Raw genomic sequence first — 21,817 nt, forward strand, 5'->3', positions numbered from 1 at the left:
AGCGAAAACCACGTTTGACGCTTACGACGTCTACAATCACTTGGTGGTTGAGGAAAAACAAAACACACTTTTCGACAATAAAATGCCGTAACACTGATAAATTAAATAAACGAAACGTAAAAAAATAATAGTAGTGTCAGTCTTCTTATAATTACGAATCGTTTATTTGGCGCAAAATGTGGTTAGCGATCAATGGCGGAAAGGAATAACTCGTAAGACGTACTAACTAAACAGTTTTCGTATCGACGAACTATGAACAAATATAATCAAACTACCTCCACTACGATTTGATGCAGATGTGTGTTGCAGGTAGCGCTTTATCAATTACAATAAATATGGCAACACTGGTTACCTCGTGGTTTCGTATGCAAAGATTTTAGATATTTTTCAAGGAGTTTATAAACAATCGTAGTGGAAGTAGTTTGATTTTATTTGTTCATAGTTCGTCGATACGAAAACTGTTTAGTTAGTACGTCTTACGAGTTATTCCTTTCCGCACATTTTGCGCCAAATAAACGATTCGTAATTTATAAGAAGACTGACACTACTATTATTTTTTCGCGTTTCGTTTATTTAATTTATCAGTGTTACGGCATTTTATTGTCGAAAAGTGTGTTTTGTTTTTCCTCAACCACCAAGTGATTGTAGAAGTCGTAAGCGTCAAACGTGGTTTTCGCTACACGTTAACGCGGAATAAGATATTAGTTAAAACCTAAAGGTAAGTACTATTGTATTATTTCATAACAATTAAACCTTAATACGGCAAATCAAGAGTAATAATATACAGTGTGTATGTGGTTATAATTGATTAAATAAAAGTTACCTATTCAATTATATGGACAATTAGTAACACAGACTAGTGTAGGGATTCCCAACCTTTTTATCATCGAGTACCACAGACACTTTTACAATCAATACGCGTACCACTTCAATTATACAATTAAATTCGATGTCAAATTTTTTTTTACATATATCTTTTATGAATTTATAACAAATTTGTATTAATATTATTTAAAATTTACTATAAAATATAACACTTCTTGAATTGGTGTATGTATACTGTATAGTTTATACCTTTCTTTATTATATTTTGTACTTAATTCAGATAGAAATTTATAGATTGAATGCAATTTCGTTTTAAATTAGCTTCTGCAAATATGTAAAATGAATAAGAATTTACTAGCATTGTTCGCCTTTATATGTTTATATGTCATGGTGTTGTATTCGTTTTGGTTTCGTTCTATCATTTTCTTGCGTTGCGTATCGGTGCGTTGCGTAGCATCAGTCATTGTCGGAGGCGGCGATAAGGCTCCGTGTGCGACAGACCGGTTACGTAATCGCGCTGATATCATCGCACGGAAATGTTCGTTTTTGTTTTAACGTTTTGAATTTTTCGGTTATGTTGTCAGTAAAAGTTAAAGTCATGCTCTCAGTGCCACAAGTTTCATTAAGTTCGTGTGTTTGTCCAGTTTTGTGTGGTGGCACTGAGGCACTTATCTTAATTTTGTAGTGTCCGGCGGCATAGCCTTCGTGGTGAATGTCATCGGCACCGTCGTTCTCTTATCGCTTCCTTCTCGTGGTGTCCACATCAATCAATTGTTCATGTTCTTGTGTCTGCAGCCATTTTCTTATTGAAAAACACGTTTTCGTCACTTCTTCGTTTTGTGAATCGACGTCTGGTAAAGTACCGTTCGAGGCAATTTGATATTGTCCAACGTTTAATTGCCAATTGTTTTTTAGTTTGCCAGCGGTCGCCTGTGAATAACGTTGTTTTGTCAATTGTGTCATCGTTTTGGGCTGCAGAACAAAACAAGGTGTTATTTGTCTTCGTTGGTGATTGTGACTTGGTGGACGCACGTACTGGACTGTGATCCTTTATTTATAATACTGCGTGTGCCGTCTTAGGCAGGTCTCATCACAGTTCAGTTATAATGGACTTGATAAATATCGTATTAAAAAAAAATTGTTTTAATAAAATTATAATTTCTCTAACCTAATTATATCTTCACAGGCTAATCCAAAAATAAACGCTATGGATATTACACCTGCACTAAATGAATCTTTAATCAAACATTATTCTTATTCAAATGCATTTAAATAAATTTAAACTTATAATATGTAGATTTTGTTAAATAACAAAACATTCAAAATTATAATATTATATAATTGAAACTGTGAGTTAACATAATGTTTTTCATTTAAATTGATATCTTCTAATTTTGTAAACATTAAATTTTTAGGGATAGTCTGTAATACAACGAGGCAGCAATAAAATAAATCATTTAGTTAAAGTCCAAAACTGTCATCAACATTACCATCCACATCTAGAGCATTGTCAAGATTAAGAACTACAAAAAGTAGCAGTACCAATATCGAAATAATTGTCCTAACGTCTCCACCTTCGAGTCCAGATCCTAGCAATCAGCAAGTGACGATGTACCACATTAATACTGATATGCAGTCGAAGAGAAAATTTGATCAATTATTACATGACACATCAAAAAGAAGTGGAAGCAAGGTAAATATTGTTTATAATCTGTAAAATAAAATATATATAAATAATAACCTTTGTAGATGCTTAATCAAACGTTAATATTCTTGTTTAAATCATTTTTAAAACACAATACCTACCTTATTGAACCTGATATGTAGATACATCACAATACATTCAAAAAGATAATAAATTATTATTGAATTTTTGAATTGAAATAATGTTTTTTTATGTATAATGATATTTTTACAATTAGTAAACATTGAATTTTCAGGGGTTGTTGGAAAAAAATCAAGGCGTTAACAGCAAAAATAATTCTACACTTCATCATCGACGACTGCCATCCCCTCCACCAGCAATACCGATAGTTAACACTCAAATAAATAGCAATAACGTTGTTACATTGGTAAGTACATTGTTTAAATTTATTCAAGTAAATAAAATATCAGTGAAAGGAAAAACACGTATGCAAAAATCTTTGTAGATCAATTATGAATCAATAATGATTTAATATTATTATTCATATTCAAATGAATTATAATAAGTTAATACTTATAATATGTAGATTTTTTTAAATAACCAATCTTTAAAAATTATAATATCTCATTATCGAAATTGTACATTTATTCCAATTTTTCCACTTATTTTGAAATTTTGTGATCTTTGAATTTTCAGAGATTTTCGGAAAAAAATCAAGGCGTTAACAGCAAAAATAAATCTACACATCATCATCGACGACTGCCATCCCCTCCACCAGCAATACCGATAATTAATACTCAAATAAATAGCCGTAACGATGTGACATTGGTTAGTACATTGTTTAAATTAATTCAAGTAAATTAAATATCAGTTAAAGAAAAAAAACAATTTATCAAAAATCAATGTTTTTATATTATTCATGTTCAAATGTATTATAATAAAGTAAAACTTATGATATTATGTAGTTTAATTAAATAACAGAACATTCATAATTATAATATTATTTTATTGAAATTGTGAGTTTATAGAATGTTTTTCATTTAAATTGATATCTTTTTATTTTGTAAAGATTAAATTTTTAGGAATAGTCCGTAATACAACGAGGCAGCAATAAAATAAATCATTTAGTTAAAGTTCCAAAACTGTCATCACTATTACCATCCACATCAAGAGCATTGTCAAGATTAAGAACTACAAAAAGTAGCAGTACCAATATCGAAATAATTGACGTAACGTCTCCACCATTGAGTCCAGGTCCTAGCAATAAGCAAGTGACGGTATACCACATTAATACTAATATGCAGTCGAAGAGAAAATTTGATCAATTATTACATGACACATCACAAAGATGTGGAAGCAAGGTAAATATTGTTTATAATCTGTAAAATAAAATATATATGAATAATAACCTTTGTAGATGCTTAATCAAACGTTAATATTCTTGTTTAAATCATTTTTAAAACACAATACCTACCTTATTGAACCTGATATGTAGATACATCACAACTCATTCAAAAATATAATAAATTATAATTAAATTTTTGATTTGAAATAATGTTTTTGATGTAAATTGATATCTTTACAATAAGTAAACATTGAATTTTCAGGGGTTGTTGGAAAAAAATCAAGACGTTAACAGCAAAAATAATTCTACACTTCATCGTCGACGACTGCCATCTCCTCCACCAGCAATACCGATAATTAACACTCAAACAATAAGACGTACTGTTGCTGTATTGGTTAGTACATTGTTTTAATTTGTTCTAGTAAATAAAATATCAGTGAAAGGAAAAAACCGTACGCAATAATCTTTGTAGTTCATTTATCAAACATCAATGTTTTAATATTATTCATATTCAAATGAATTATAATAAATTAATACTTATAATATGTAGATTTTTTAAATAACCAATCATTAAAAATATAGTATCTCATTATCGAATTTGTAAATTTTTTCTATTTTTTCCACTTATTTTGAAATATGTGATCTTTGAATTTTCAGGGATTGTTGGAAAAAAATCAAGGCGTTAACAGCAAGAATGATTCTACACTTCATCATCGACGACTGACTTCTCCTACACCAGCAATACCGATAGTTAACACTCAAACAAATAGCGGTACTGTTGCTGCATTGGTTAGTACATTGTTTAAATTTGTTCTAGGAAATAGGATATCAGTTAAAGAAAAAACCGTATGCAATCTTCTTAGTAGTTAATTTATCAAACATCAATATTTTAATATTATTCTTATTCAAATGAATTATAATAAATTAATACTTATAATATGTAGATTTTTTAAATAACCAATCATTAAAAATTATAGTATCTCATTATCGAATTTGTACATTTTTTCTATTTTTTCAACTTATTTTAAAATATGTGATCTTTGAATTTTCAGGGATTGTTGGAAAAAAATCAAGGCGTTAACAGCAAGAATGATTCTACACTTCATCATCGACGACTGCCTTCTCCTCCACCAGCAATACCGATAGTTAACACTCAAACAAATAGCGGTACTGTTGCTGCATCGGTTAGTACATTGTTTAAATTTGTTCTAGGAAATAGAATATCAGTGAGAGGAAAAAACCGTATGCAATATTCTTTGTAGTTCATTTATCAAACATCAATGTTTTAATATTATTCTTATTCAAATGAATTATAATAAATTAATACTTATAATATTTAGATTTTGTTAAATAACATAACAATCAAAAGTATAATATCTCATTGCCGAAATTGTACATTCCATTTTTTCCACTTATTTTGAAATATGTGATCTTTGAATTTCCAGGGATTGTTGGAAAAAAATCAAGGTGTTAACAGCAAGAATGGTTCTACACTTCAACATCGACGACTGCCTTCTCCTCCACCAGCAATACCGATAGTTAATACTCAAATAAATAGCCGTAACGATGTGACATTGGTTAGTACATTGTTTAAATTAATTCAAGTAAATTAAATATCAGTTAAAGAAAAAAACAATTTATCAAAAATCAATGTTTTTATATTATTCTTATTCAAATGAATTATAATAAATTAATACTTATAATATTTAGATTTTGTTAAATAACATAACAATCAAAATTATAATATCTCATTATTGAAATTGTACATTTATTCCAAATTTTCCACTTATTTTGAAATTCTTTGATTTTTGAATTTTCAGAGATTTTTGGAAAAAAATCAAGGCGTTTACAGCAAGAATAATTCTACACTTCAATATCGACGACTGCCTTCTCCTCCACCAGCAATACCGATAGTTAACACTCAAACAAATAGCGGTACTGTTGCTGCTTTGGTTAGTACATTGTTTAAATTAAACAAGGAAATAAAATATCAGTTAAAGAAAAAAACAATATGCAATAATCTTTGTAGATCATTTATCAAACAATAATGATTTTATATTATTATTTTTATTCAAATGAATTATAATAAATTAATACTTATAATATGTAGATTTTTTTAAATAACCAATCATTAAAAATTATAGTATCTCATTATCGAATTTGTAAATTTTTTCTATTTTTTCAACTTATTTTGAAATATGTGATCTTTGAATTTTCAGGGATTGGTGGAAATAAATCAAGGCGTTAACAGCAAGAATGATTCTACACTTCATCATCGACGACTGCCTTCTCCTCCACCAGCAATACCGATAGTTAACACTCAAACAAATAGCGGTACTGTTGCTGCTTTGGTTAGTACATTGTTTAAATTAACACAAGGAAATAAAATATCAGTTAAAGAAAAAAACAATATGCAATAATCTTTGTAGATCATTTATCAAACAATAATGATTTTATATTATTATTTTTATTCAAATGAATTATAATAAATTAATACTTATAATATTTAGATTTTGTTAAATAACATAACAATCAAAATTATAATATCTCATTATTGAAATTGTACATTTATTCCAAATTTTCCACTTATTTTGAAATTCTTTGATTTTTGAATTTTCAGAGATTTTTGAAAAAAAATCAAGGCGTTTACAGCAACAATAATTCTACACTTCAATATCGACGACTGCCTTCTCCTCCACCAGCAATACCGATAGTTAACACTCAAACAAATAGCGGTACTGTTGCTGCTTTGGTTAGTACATTGTTTAAATTAACTCAAGGAAATAAAATATCAGTTAAAGAAAAAAACAATATGCAATAATCTTTGTAGATCATTTATCAAACAATAATGATTTTATATTATTATTTTTATTCAAATGAATTATAATAAATTAATACTTATAATATGTAGATTTTTTTAAATAACCAATCATTAAAAATTATAGTATCTCATTATCGAATTTGTAAATTTTTTCTATTTTTTCAACTTATTTTGAAATATGTGATCTTTGAATTTTCAGGGATTGTTGGAAATAAATCAAGGCGTTAACAGCAAGAATGATTCTACACTTCATCATCGACGACTGCCTTCTCCTCCACCAGCAATACCGATAGTTAACACTCAAACAAATAGCGGTACTGTTGCTGCATCGGTTAGTACATTGTTTAAATTTGTTCTAGGAAATAGAATATCAGTTAAAGAAAAAAACAATATGCAATAATCTTTGTAGATCATTTATCAAACAATAATGATTTTTTATTATTATTTTTATTCAAATGAATTATAATAAATTAATACTTATAATATGTAGATTTTTTAAATAACCAATCATTAAAAATTATAGTATCTCATTATCGAATTTGTACATTTTTTCTATTTTTTCAACTTATTTTAAATATGTGATCTTTGAATTTTCAGGGATTGTTGGAAAAAAATCAAGGCGTTAACAGCAAGAATAATTCTACACTTCAATATCGACGACTGCCTTCTCCTCCACCAGCAATACCGATAGTTAACACTCAAACAAATAGCGGTACTGTTGCTGCATTGGTTAGTACATTGTTTAAATTTGTTCTAGGAAATAGAATATCAGTTAAAGAAAAAACCGTATGCAATATTCTTTGTAGTTCATTTATCAAACATCAATGATTTAATATTATTATTCATATTCAAATGAATTATAATAAATTAATATATATAATATTTAGATTTTGTTAAATAACAAAACAATCAAAATTATAATATCTCATTGCTGAAATTGTACATTCCATTTTTTCCACTTATTTTGAAATATGTGATCTTTGAATTTTCAGGGATTGTTGGAAAAAAATCAAGGCGTTAACAGCAAGAATGATTCTACACTTCAATATCGACGACTGCCTTCTCCTCCACCAGCAATACCGATAGTTAACACTCAAACAAATAGCGGTACTGTTGCTGCTTTGGTTAGTACATTGTTTAAATTAATTCAAGTAAATTAAATATCAGTTAAAGAAAAAAACAATTTATCAAAAATCAATGTTTTTATATTATTCATGTTCAAATGTATTATAATAAAGTAAAACTTATGATATTATGTAGTTTAATTAAATAACAGAACATTCATAATTATAATATTATTTTATTGAAATTGTGAGTTTATAGAATGTTTTTCATTTAAATTGATATCTTTTTATTTTGTAAACATTAAATTTTTAGGGAATGTCCGAAATACAACAAGGCAGCAACACAATAAATTATTTTGTTAAAGTTCCAAAACGGTCATCACCATTACCATCCACAGCGAGAGCATTGTCAAGATTAAGAACTACCAAAAGTAGCAGTACCAATATCGAAATAATTGACCTAACGTCTCCACCTTCGAGTCCAGTTCTTAGCAATAAGCAAGTGACGGTATACCACATTAATACTGATATGCAGTCGAAGAGAAAATTTGATCAATTATTACATGACACATCACAAAGAATTGGAAGCAAGGTAAATATTGTTTATAATCTGTAAAATAAAATATATATAAATAATAATCTTTGTAGATGTTTAATCAAACGTTAATATTCTTGTTTTAATCATTTTTAAGATATAATACCTACCTTATTGAACCTGATATGTAGATACATCACAATACATTCAAAAATATAATAAATTATAATTGAATTTTTGATTTGAAATAATGTTTTTGATGTTAATTGATATCTTTACAATAAGTAAACATTGAATTTTCAGGGGTTGTTGGAAAAAAATCAAGGCGTTAACAGCAAAAATAATTCTACACTTCATCGTCGACGACTGCCATCTCCTCCACCAGCAATACCGATAATTAACACTCAAACAATAAGACGTACTGTTGCTGTATTGGTTAGTACATTGTTTTAATTTGTTCTAGTAAATAAAATATCAGTGAAAGGAAAAAACCGTACGCAATAATCTTTGTAGTTCATTTATCAAACATCAATGTTTTAATATTATTGATATTCAAATGAATAAAAATAAATTAAAACTTATATTATTTAGATTTTGTTAAATAATAAAACAATCAAAATCATAATATCATATTATTAAAACCGTGAGTTTATATAATGTTTTTCATGTAAATTGATATCTTCTCATTTTGTAAACATTAAATTTTTAGGGATTGTCCGAAATACAACCAGGCAGCAACACAATAAATAATATAGCTAAAGTTCCAAAACTGTCATCACCGTCACCATCCACATCGTCAGCATTGTCAAGATTAAGAACTAGAAAAAGTAGCAGTATCAATAGCGAAATGATTGAGCTGATGTCTTCATCTACCCCAACTCCAAATAATCAATCTAGCCCTACTCTTAGCACTCAATCAAAAATAGTATATTACCCCTTGGAATTTAATAACGAATTCGAAGAAAGGTTATTTGGCACATCTAGAAATAATGCATACAAGGTTAATATTGCTTATAATTATAAGGTTGACTGAAGGTATAAGTCCTTAATATAATATGGTTGTTCACAACTCTTCAGTATATTATTACTTAATGATAGTGTTTTATATGTCATTTTCCATGTATTTTATTATATTCTAAAATTATAAGTTTACACTATACAATAAATCCCCATAATATCTTCAAATTATTTAGCACGTTCAAGATAAAAGTATACTTTAAAATTGCTTTTATTTCTGCCAAAACCCAACGGTATTGATCTTTTGTTCAATACCATAGCGTCATAGATTAAGTTTTGTACAACATAGATAATTTATCATTCTTTATTTGATACTAAGTTTTTAATAACGTAAGACTTCAATTTTTTTTAGTATTTTTGTGAACTGGACAACATGTGTAATTAAGTTATTTTGACAATTTAAGTATTTTTCTTAACTAAGTCATAATTTTTGTTTTATTTTCAATCTACATAAGTAGGTAACAATATTTATTATCTGATTAATTTATTGCACCTACGTAATGATAAAAAAAAAACCAACTTGGAGTACTCACAAAATATATTATATATTAGACTTTTTTCAAGTTCTATTATTATTTTTATATCATTTGTTTAATGTATTTATTTATGTATTTTTAATACAGATCTATGAAACAATATTTTACGGGAAAAAGCTCCGCTGCATAAACCGTGAACCAAATTCTTATAAGAATTTTATGGTGAACTTAGAATACCTGGTCCGTGTGCATTTTCCTATGTGCTCAGTTGAAAGGTGTGCTAGAATCTTAACCAGTCGATTTAAAATTGCAGTAGTGCCTGCGAATAAGTATGTGTATTTCTTTTTCCATTTATCCATCTGATGGATTTTATAAAAATTATTAAATCGTGTTTGTGGTTTGTTTTGCAGTGATCAATTGGCCTTATTATTTATACAAAAAAAAAACGTTATCGAGAGCCCGGCAACCAAAATGATAGTCAGTTTGAAAATCCTAAATTATGTATTTATACAGCTAAAATCATTGATCAACATGAATCAATGAAATTCTGTAATAGCGTCTGATTCAATCTTCAAAGCATTTTCATCATACCAGTTATGAAAAACACCTAGAAGAACTAAATAAATTGACCTCATCGTTCCCCGCCTACCACCAACTATTGTTGTTCTTGTCATTGACGTTTTTTCTATTATTTTAATTGAATTTTGATATGCAACTGTAAATACTTGTTTACTTTTTACAACACGAAAGATATTTGTCTTAAAACATACCTACTTATTGCATGTTTTTTCTAAATCTATACAATTAACATATATATATATATATAATGTTAGTTATTTTGTAGTTACTCATTAATTAAATGTATACTTATATATTGTATATTATTTTATAAGCTATGTGCGTTATAAGTGTTAAATAATTTAAATCCATTTTAGAATAGGTATTATAGTTTTTAAAATAACAATAAAGCTGTAAAAAAATTTATTAAATGTCATTTTCCATGTATTTTATTGTATTCCAAAATTATTAGTTTACACTATACAATAAATGTCCATAATATCTTTAAATAATTTAGCACGTTCAAGATAAATAAATATACTTTAAAATGGTTTACAATATTCCCGTCAACTAGGTATGTGAAAAATCTTTTGGTTAATCTTTAGCGGGCTACTTAGCTCCACGTTCTTAAACCTTATTTTGATTGTTTACCATTTCAATTATCTATTTTTGTCCTATCACGATACAATTTTTATAGTATTTAATAAAACCGGACAAATACCAAAAATTTAAAGCTTTTTTAATGATGCCCTCCATAATTCTATCCTATGTTTTGTTTCTACATTCCGCTTTTATAAATCATCTTTTCTTTCATGGGTTCTTAAGAAACTTAAAGACTTGATCTATTGGAAAAATAAATTGCATGCTATATTCAAATCTTAACGTGATCCTAGTCATTACAGGGTTTTTTCTCTACTCCGGGCCGAATACAAAGATTCATCTAAAATTTGTTTTAGAGAATTTGTTGAGCGTACTGAAACAAATCTTTCTAATGAATCTAATAAGTTCTGGGGCTTTGTACGTAAAAATCGCTCCCAATCGTCTATCCTTAAATCAGTTAGTCTTAATTCTGTTATTAGCACATGTGAAAAAGATGAAGTAATTTGTTTGCTGAACATTTCTCGTCTGTATACTCCTCCAACATAGTTGATACTAACCTTCAGTCCTAAAAAATACCATTTTTTGACTTGCCTAACAATTGTGATTTCTTTCCTAATGATGTTCTCCTAAAACTAGCAGCGCTTATAAATGTAATAAATAAATAATAGTTATTACTAGTAGCTATATACAAAAAATATATATATTAATAAAATAAGGTTTTTTATTTTTTACAAAATCAAAGTCGTTCATTTAAGTCTATTTAGCAGATAACTATTGAAGTTAAATATAAGTCATGGCAATTTATTTGTTAAAACACATTTATTAATTTTATTATTCTTAATTAAAAATAATACAATTCATAATTTTGGTTGAAGATTTATGTACACAATTATTGTATTGTGTTCATGAATAATATTTCTTAAATGCACATGGTTTAAATTTAAAACTAAAATATTTAGTAAAACAGAATATTACTGAATGTAGTGTAGTTTTACAGAAAACCAAAAGTTACTAAATTTTTAATAATATTTTGCATGTTGTTATTATAAATAATTTTTGTCGATGATATAACTTTATAAGTATTTAAATTCTACAATTTTTTCCCCTAAAATTTTATCACTCCAATAAATTATTTTTTTTGATTATGATTTATGACTGCAAGTAATTAATTAAACATATAATAAAATCAAAAAGTACTTCTTAACTTAAGATATATATATAAACTGAATCTAATATAGTATTAAATTTTAAAATAATACTCTCATATGAGTTATGTATTTACGATTTAGGCTTTTGTGAACATAGGTTATTTCACTATAATATCAACATTAACATATTTATAGAACTTCTGATTATTCATATTGATATGCACTACACAATAAATATAAAAATCTAAAGATAAGTAATTATAATGCAACAACCAAAATATAAAATATAAAATTTAAAAAAATAACATATTTTTCCATACAATGTAAACAATGTTTGATTTTACTGAAACACCATCAACTAGTGGGCATTGTATAAAATCTGAATGCAAATTATGAATTTAAAAAAAATGAAAATGAAAATATTCATAAGTATTATTTGTTTGAATTTACACAAACTGATGAAACTCCAATATCAATTGTATTATATTGAACAGTATGAAGTGTAATGAAATATTGTCATATTTTATAATTCAGATATGTATTCTTTATGATTTTATACAAATAATTTAAATAGGTATGAAGCATATTATGTACAGATGATTTAATATTTTCTCATAAAATATAAATTATAAATTATAAAATAATCAAATAAACTGTTATAAATTTTTTTCTATACCTAGATACAATTCTAGTTATATTTTGAAGTATAGTTAGCAATGTTCATTAAAATAAATAAATAAATAATAAAAATAATATATTTTTGTATTTATTTGTTGTGATACTCACTATTAGTAAAAACAATAATAATTATGTCTAAGAACATTCTACAAAATAGTAATATAAAAAAACAATGGGGATAAATAGTTAATATTAAATTATAATTAGCCATAGCTCAAGTGTAGTGGAACTTTATAACTAACACTAGTAATCGCAGTGATATAAGAATATTCTTATTTTGTAAATTGTTCTATGGTTGGCACGCATAACTTTACAAAATAAAAGTCATTTTTATAATTAAAATAAATAAATTAATAAAAAAAAATAAAATAAAGGGATTAAATAATACGATAATGATACAAATATTGAGATTAAACAATAAAAGTAATAACTAATAATATAACACAATATAAATTATTAAATAGTTTTTGCCGTACTATTATTATTATGCCTGTTTTTGGAAATGCGAGATGACACATTTTACATAATATAATGAAAAATATTTACGAAATTAACACAAAAATAATCGACAAAGAAATCATAATCATACTATATGAGAAATTAATGATTGAATGGAAGTAAACGATTATATTATATTTGATGTGAAGATGATGAATGACCACCATGTTGATGATGTTCGATTTTGTAGACAGCATGGTACGCATTTCTTATCAGGGCATATGGGAAACATGACTCTAAGAGATCCATGGTGAGAAACGGTGACTCTTGAACAATCTGTTAATACAAACAATATATATGTAATGGTCTTGGTAGTAAAACGTTAAATATTTTGATGATGGTGATTACTGATTACAAATGTATACTAATATGTACCTGATCGAGCAAAAGGTATACAGACTCGCGGTTACGCACAGTATCACGGTCAGCTTCTTGGCCAAGACGCAGTAGACTGGATGAAGCGAGCTAAATTTCATGAGGCATATCAAATTTTAAATACATTTTTTATTTTTTATGAAATAATAAAAAGTATTAAGGTATCTATTACTTTCACTGTTGTTTAATGTAGGTGATAGTGATAGTGATAGAGAAAACAAAAAAATCATAATAGATACCAAGGTAGGTTATTGAATTTTCAAAACTTACAGCCAAGAACTCTTTCATACGGTCTTCAATATCACTTCCTGCTGCAGCAACTGAAGTGGGATCAGCCCCAGTACCAGTGCTAGGTCCTGCACCAGCAGAACAAACAGTAAACAGTGCCCCAAAAACAGCATTCACAGCAGCTGCTACACAGTGTACATTATTGGCATGCCCTTCCAGCGAAGCACGGTAAAATGAATGTTCAGATCGTGCCAACTTTGGCACAGAGACCGCCACAAAAACCATAAGCAAACACGCTGTTAGATGTTCATCATGCTCGTCAGCTATAAAAATTAATTACATTTATACATAATATTCTTAAATTTAATACTTATATATAGTAGATTATACGACATAACATACCAGTCTTTTGATTGCGCAGTGCAGCTGCCAGTGCTGGGTCTACTGCACATTCCAAACCTGCAGCCGAAGCCATTTCACTAACAAGCTGTAACAAAATGGTAAGGACATTAATTTTAAAATTAAAGATATAAATAATACACATACCATTGTGTCAGCAGTTGCACCCACTCCATTAACACTTCCATTTCCTCCTACCATTACTCCTCCAACTCCATTAATACCACCATTACCCATTACACCACCAACACGAAGCTGGTGTTGCTGGTGATAATCTTGGACACTAGCCAATAAGAAGGGTACACGGTCTTCAAGAACATCACGAAGTGCAGACTGAGCTAACTGCCGGAAACTTAAGATTACACCCACAATAGTCATGCGTTGAAGCACGTTGTCCACATCTTAATACAATTAAACCAAAATTTAATAAATAATTATGTTATAAATGCGTGTAGTATGCAATGAGTAATTATACTCACGCTGCAGTTTTTTGAATTCGGTTTTCATCACGTCTGGTTTATCAAAATTAGTGCGGAGTGCTAGCAGAACTTCACGATTAGCGGCAACTAGTTTCTAGAGGTAAAAAAAAATTGATTAATAACACGAACGAAATTAATTCTAACATTTCTGACCAGTTATTCATTAATAATAGCTTGTTATTATTACTTACTTTTAGTTCTTGCACTTGACTGGCTACATGCCATGTCAGTGTCTCATTGAGCAATTTCATCCCGTAAGGACCTACAAGTTCAGCAAGTGCTCGCAACTCGCCAATGTCACTAAATTCCTCTGCATTGAAAGGTACTGCACCATCTGCTGTAAGACTGACAAATGCTCGTTGATTTGGTGAATAACAAATGTTGCCGGCACTCACCCGACGTAATAGAACTTCTGAGTACCTGTACAAGTGAACAGTAAATAGTTCAAAAATTAGTACAATATTTTAAACTATAAATCCCACAGTCTTCAAAAGTAAATTATTATTAATATTATTAAAAAGTAAAAACCCATTACCACTGAGTATATGACGATGCAATAGTTTTGTCACCATGGCTATCAGCATGCTGCGTTTGTTGTAGTAACGCATTGTTGAACACTCTTGTCACATCAATATGGACTACATTAAAATTTCAAAAATTAAATTAGTCGACAAAATAGAAATTTATTGGTGAATGGATATTACCATAGTTTTCAACAGTTTGTAGAACGCTCATGTAGGCCCGGACACTGGCTAGAAGTTCTGATGGTTTAGCAATGTCACCCGTATCAGCGTTAAACATAGCCATGCCTACCAGAGCCCGACCAAACCGAGTTTCTAGATGTTGGTGCAAGTATTCACGTGGTGCAAATGTGTATTCCCATACATTTATTGTCGAACAGTAATTTAGTGCATAGCATAATTCAGTAAGGGCCATATGTAGCTTGTCCATCCTATGTGTAAAAATTAAAAAAAATAAAGCATTTAAAGTTATTATTATTTGTAACATAATAATATAATGCAATTCTAAATTGTGGAATTTCAAAAAATAGAACAGAACTAATTTATCAATTTTTTAAATACATTTTTATTGATTATTTTTATCCATTTATAAAGTAGAATTGATTATAAAAACTAAATTCTGGTATTTATAATCAATGATAGTAATAACTCACGTGGTTAACTCCTCACGTGTCTTACGATAACTCTCTGACCCGGGTCTGTCATTGTCGTCACCAGCTCCCCCAAGTAACATAGAAGCTCCAGCGTTTTTCCCTTTATTAGATGTAGATTTGTCTTTTTTCTTTCGGTTTACCGCTTGTGCTATTAGCAAAGCACAATGTTTGGGTAGAAGTCGATCACTCATCGTACATTGTTCATCACATACTGTTGTCAGAATGTTCTTGGCCTCTTTAGCCATATCATCTAGAAACATATTGACAACTGAAAGACTGCGCTCGCGAATGTGGTGACGCTAAAAAATAATAATTGGATCACATAAATATTGTTAAAAAATTTTTATTATTATGTAATGGGATGATTAATGTAATAAAATGTTACCTCTTCAGGACAAAGTTCATGAGCACATGACTGAAAATGTCCACAAACTAGTGGAAACGCTATAATGTACCGATTCTGAGCTGGGAACTCGAGACACATGTGGAATTGATCTTCAAACGTTTTATTGTAGAAGCTGTCAAGGTACAAATACAATAATAAAATTTTAGTAATTAATAATTTGGTATTCAAATGAAAAAAAATGACCCTACCAAAATAAAGCTAATTAATTTATATTTTATATACATTACAAGATGTATGACACTAGTCTATTATTGAGACTAAAAAGCTAATGTTAAGATTAACCACAGCTTTTGGACTTGAATCATCAATACAAATAGATAATATTAATACTAGTTGATAAAATTAACATTAATCAATCACTGTTTAATAATAACCAAATAATAATATCCATGAAATTAGAATAACTTTTAAGTAATTTATAACTGTTGTAAGTTATATTAATTTAATAATAATTTTACGATTCATCATGTATTAATAATCACATTTTAATAGAAGTCAAAATCAGTAGTTACTAAACATTTGATGGTTAGTTTAAATAATAGCAGGCAAGTGTCAACATTGCATATAACACTACATAATATAAATTTACCAAAATAGTGATAAATCTGAAGTGTCAACAAGCATTTCATCCAGATAGTCCACCATGCGTGTATGGTGTGCTGCTGTGTCTAGTTGGGAAGCCAACTGACGGTGGTCAAAAAGGTTTAATTTTGAATTGTTACTGTTGTATCCACCACCACTCGATCCAGTAGACGAACAATAGGCTTGAACACGGAACCAGTCAAGACGTAGAGCACGCAAGTCAAATAACTCATTGTCTTCCACTATTTCATTGTAGTTAAAATTAGAAAATAAATAAAAATAACACGTGTATATAAAAAAAATAAATTAGCAAGTACCTTGCTTCACTGACAATGCAGACACAGTATGCACAATAGACTGGAGGATTATATAAGAAGGATCCTGTTGATAATGTTGTTGATCTTGCTGATTTCCATAAACAGATTGTATAGATTGCGCTAATTGAACAGCATCAAATCCAACTAGGTATTGAACATAGTAACGTTGTACAACTTGACTGTACTTACGTACTAGCACTAAAAAGTCATCACATAGAACAAATTTTTATAGTGGTTGAATTAATACAAATGAATCAAAATCTTACTGTTGGTTAAAATCATTTATTTAAATTGTTACAATTAATGTATTGGTAACTCACTTCTAAGCTCTTCCATGTGAAACAACAACTCTGGAAGTTGCCTGTCAACTAAAAGGTCTTCTACCCCAGATGATGATTTTCCACTAGAACTAGATTTGCCAGTACCTCCTGTACCTGTTCCTGTCCCCTTTTGACTATTACCTCCTCCAGAATTGGGGGCACCATGTCGTAGCAACCAGCATACTTCATCCCGAGCTAAGCTTAGTCCAATAAATACCAGCAGGACTTTTGGTCCCAACAATCCTGGCTGATCAGTTAGTATCAGTGCCAATTCTTTGAGTGCTGTGCGCAGGTACTTACGACGCTCACGATGTCGATACACTCTACAATATGATCATATTAATTAGATAAGTCATTACATAACTAATAATATTTTAAAAGTAGTAATACTAACGCTTTTTGTGTGGCATGTGTATGTGCTTCTTTAACTTCAGATACTCTCTTTCCATAGCCTTTTAATGTATCAAAAAACGACTGAACAAATGAGTGAATGGGAACAGTTTCATCCCTAAACAAGGCAATTGACCAATTTGACTCTAGTGCAGCTAACCACAGCTTATGAGCCACATTGCCGTCTTGGTTGTGTTGCTGGTTTGAGGGTTGTTGTTGCAACGTCTGATGGCATAGCAAAAATCCAACTGTCCAGAAAAACATAAGTCAATGTTAATTTAAAATGATGGTATATCCAGTAACAATAAGCAGTAGAAATGAGAAACAAAAAAATAAAAGCCAAAAATGTTTACTTACATATAATCCATCGTTCCATTGTTTCCAAAGATAAATACTCGCATGATACAGTATCTGTAGATGAAGGTTTCAATAGTTGTGCAGGGTTACCCACTAGACTGAGTTTCTGGTCAGACCTAAAATTATAGTTTAATTAATCTCTAGTATCAGTATCAGTGTAGGTGATAAAGGCAAGTTATCATTGCTAAAATAAAAAAAATATTGTTATCAAAGAAATAATAGTCTTTACCTCCATTTATCTGCTGTCAGATTGCGCTGCACATATATTGGCCAAAGAGAACGTAGGGCTCCAGATAAAAGCTTAGTATGTGGCACAAATTCATCAGCTAACCGACGCACTGGTTGCTCATAGTCTACAATCATTTGGCCAAGACGTGGGAAGCTTAGATCACTGTAAAACAAATTATTAATATACCATAGTAGGAAATAAAAAGTTGAATAGTGAAAATATCATAGATCCTGTTTTATCTATGTGAAATTTGAACAAAAGAGATAAGTATGATCATAATTTTTTGATATGCAAGTGTAATTAAAATTTTTCACATAAAATTCTCTTTAATATTGTAGTTTACTACTTTTTATTAGCTAACATCATAGTTAGATTATTAATATATTGAGAAAAAATCAACAAATCAAAACTGGAGACCTAACACTATTTGCCAAAAGTTTACCTTTTTTTTTTTTTAGAGCGTGCCATGTGAAAAATATTATATTATTATATTGAATGTTATATTCAATATTGTAAAAATATCTTCACATGCCCACAAAATCTTTTAGCGTGCCATGGGTTTGCCATCCTTGGTATAGGACTTTTATAGAGAGAGATCTATAATTTACATACTATAGTTAAATTCCATTACTTGTGATGAAACCTGTCTATTTTGCCAAATGTAAAATGTATAATAGTTAAAAAGTTACAGGCATATCTGAGGTTTAAAAAGTTTTGGATGGCAGAATCTGTGAGTATATTAGAGTAAATTATATATTCTGTATTTCTACATAGTAATAAATACATTACCTCTGATTATGTACCATCTCATGAGCAGCATTAAATAGCCCTAATACTGCCTTGCGATCTTCTACACGTGATAGTAAGACCATGAGGGCTACATATGTGGCCACTAAATCTAGGTAGGCTCGTGTTAATTCATAATTTACAGTCTATTAAAACAATGATAATAGTTAACAAACATAAGTTATGCAAACAATGGTTGTAACAATATTTTGCAAATTAAAAAAAATATTATGCAACTTACAATATCCAGATTCACTTGGCACGCATCCATGGTAGTTAAAAGTTCACATACTTGATCTTTAAAATCAAGAAGGTCGACAAATGTGTAATAGTATAAAGATAGTGATTTTATGATGTCACTACGTATGGGTGTAATGGCCTGAAGCTAGTTTTGTTTGAAAAATTTCCAAAATAAAGTTTCAATATTAAAGCAATACAAATTTTAATTAGTAGTACATAATTATTATCTATTAAAAAAACTTACACCTTTGATGTCTACATTGGGAAACCTGCGCACAATGTATTTGATTGCAGACTCAAGTGTTTTGTCAGACAGGAAAGCTGGCTTAGATTTGGCATCGCCGCATGCCTGTCATTAAAATAATTTTAAAAATGATACTTTGTATTAAGTAATACAACTAAACATATTTTTTTGCCCAAGGGTTAATCTTTTAAATTCTGTTTTAAAAGTTTGCTTTTTCATTATCATTGAGTAGACTACAAATTCAATTAAAATATTTGCTACTTATGAGTTATTGTGACTACCTCATACTATATATGGATTATAGGTACAACAGCATTCTTTCTGTTGAATATGTGGTAAAACAGAGGAGACATTTTTAATAGAAGTTCGCGATAGTCTTCTGCTACTTTGATGTCAGAAATACATCATAACAGAGAGGGAGAGATGACAATTTACTCTGATTGCTGGTGAGCTATAATACAATACAAGATAATGGCTAGCAGCATTTCACAATGAATCATTCTTATAATTTTTGTAAGTCCAAGTACACATGCTTATATAAAAAATATAGAAAGACTTTGGGGATCAGTGAAATGGAGAAACAAACTTCATAGAGATACAGTAAGACATCTTATTTGCCAGAATTTATGTGTTGGAATACTTATCATGAAGACCAGGTCAATGTGTTACTTTATTATATTGCAAAACATTGGCCATCACAAATTGTTTTTTTGATTGTTAAAACTGATTAAATCGACATGATCACTAATAAAATAGTTACTTATTTTATAAAATGTATGTATTATAGAGAAATGCATTATAGCGTGGGTTCGACACTAAGGTGACTACTGCGATAAGGCAACAGTAGTCACAAAAATCTATAGGTACCAAATATTTGTATTTGATCTTCTAAAATAGTTAATTTCTCACAACATTTATAAAGACTAATAATAATGTGTAGTATATAAATATATTATAATAACAGCAAATTAAAGTTGTGTACTCAATGAAATATTTAAAAATAATTATACATCGATAAGTTTTAAATAAGCACATGGTAAAAATATGTTAACTAAACATTTACAAGTACACCTAATTAAATTATTTCAAATTATCAGCAGTTAATTTTTATATTATACCTAATGAAAATTAGATAAAATTTTCTAGATCTTTGGAAAGTTTATGAATATGCATTAGGTATGCATAATATAAAAAATATTAATACTCAAATTTATGTGACTAAATTTAAACATTTTAACTATATATATTAGGTACCATCTACTTATTTTCATATCTAGAATTTTTTTTATTAAAAAAAAAAAAAAAAAACATTTATCTATAATATAATGTAACAATACAATATTTATTAAATTTGACTCGTTATGTTATTATTATAATTTCTTGTATTCAAAAGAATACCAAAATGTATACATTTATTTTGATTTTTGTAATTTTTTATAATAACTAGTTATGTATTGAGTGCATTAATACATTTTTGAGAACCGTGATATACCTATGGTTTATTTTAATCAGGTATACTATTGATAGACATATACACAGGTACATACTTTTTTTTTCATAATCAAAATATAAAACACCTTAACTTGATGGAAATAACTAACACCGCTATCATAACAACGCAGCCACCGCCTTGATTAGAAGGGCATGTTTTTCAAACGAGGGGGTGATTGTAAAATCCAAATAACAGAACATGTGCATAGCGGTGAATCAAGCGACAGCAACATACCTTCTTAATGTTATAGATCCGTGTGAGCATGCCCACGCCCCGGTCGTTGATCAAGCTCAGCTTCTCGGCCAGCTTGTGATGGCCGGCCGATAGACCGCCACCACTGCCGCCTCCCAGGGACGAGCCTGAACGCGACGACATCGTTTGGTCCGTCGACAGTGACGACCGTTCGTGGGTCCTACGGGCTGTTGGCGAGCACGCGTCGATCGAACGCGTATATTTCTCAAGTCCTACCGACGGAAACGTCAATCCCGGTCGTAATTGCGTCTGTTCGGTTTGTTATGATGATAAACAGCGTTTGTGTGCGCGTGAGGAGCTGCTGCATCTCGGTGATAAATTGATAATAGAAATAACA

The 21,817-nt window shown here is 29.2% G+C and overlaps 1 protein-coding gene across 1 annotated transcript; it reads right to left on the reverse strand.

The window, feature by feature from the left end:
* Positions 1 to 12,775: 12,775 nt before the first annotated feature.
* Positions 12,776 to 21,798, reverse strand: LOC114129710 (membrane-associated protein Hem). The gene is made up of 21 exons (XM_050205219.1): positions 21,463 to 21,798; positions 19,737 to 19,841; positions 19,494 to 19,637; positions 19,256 to 19,398; positions 18,467 to 18,628; positions 18,238 to 18,353; positions 17,885 to 18,128; positions 17,491 to 17,813; positions 17,171 to 17,368; positions 16,861 to 17,095; positions 16,251 to 16,383; positions 15,866 to 16,164; positions 15,396 to 15,643; positions 15,227 to 15,329; positions 14,883 to 15,111; positions 14,692 to 14,785; positions 14,360 to 14,613; positions 14,216 to 14,300; positions 13,856 to 14,136; positions 13,586 to 13,675; positions 12,776 to 13,486 (listed from the first exon to the last, which is right to left on the reverse strand). Exons 1-21 carry the CDS (start codon positions 21,601 to 21,603, stop codon positions 13,343 to 13,345), a joined length of 3,771 nt encoding a protein of 1,256 aa, XP_050061176.1. The 5' UTR covers positions 21,604 to 21,798; the 3' UTR covers positions 12,776 to 13,342.
* Between the last annotated feature and the right edge of the window lie 19 nt (positions 21,799 to 21,817).

This window comes from Aphis gossypii, chromosome X, assembly GCF_020184175.1.
Source record: "Aphis gossypii isolate Hap1 chromosome X, ASM2018417v2, whole genome shotgun sequence".
In the NCBI taxonomy this organism is placed as follows: Eukaryota; Metazoa; Arthropoda; class Insecta; order Hemiptera; family Aphididae; genus Aphis; species Aphis gossypii.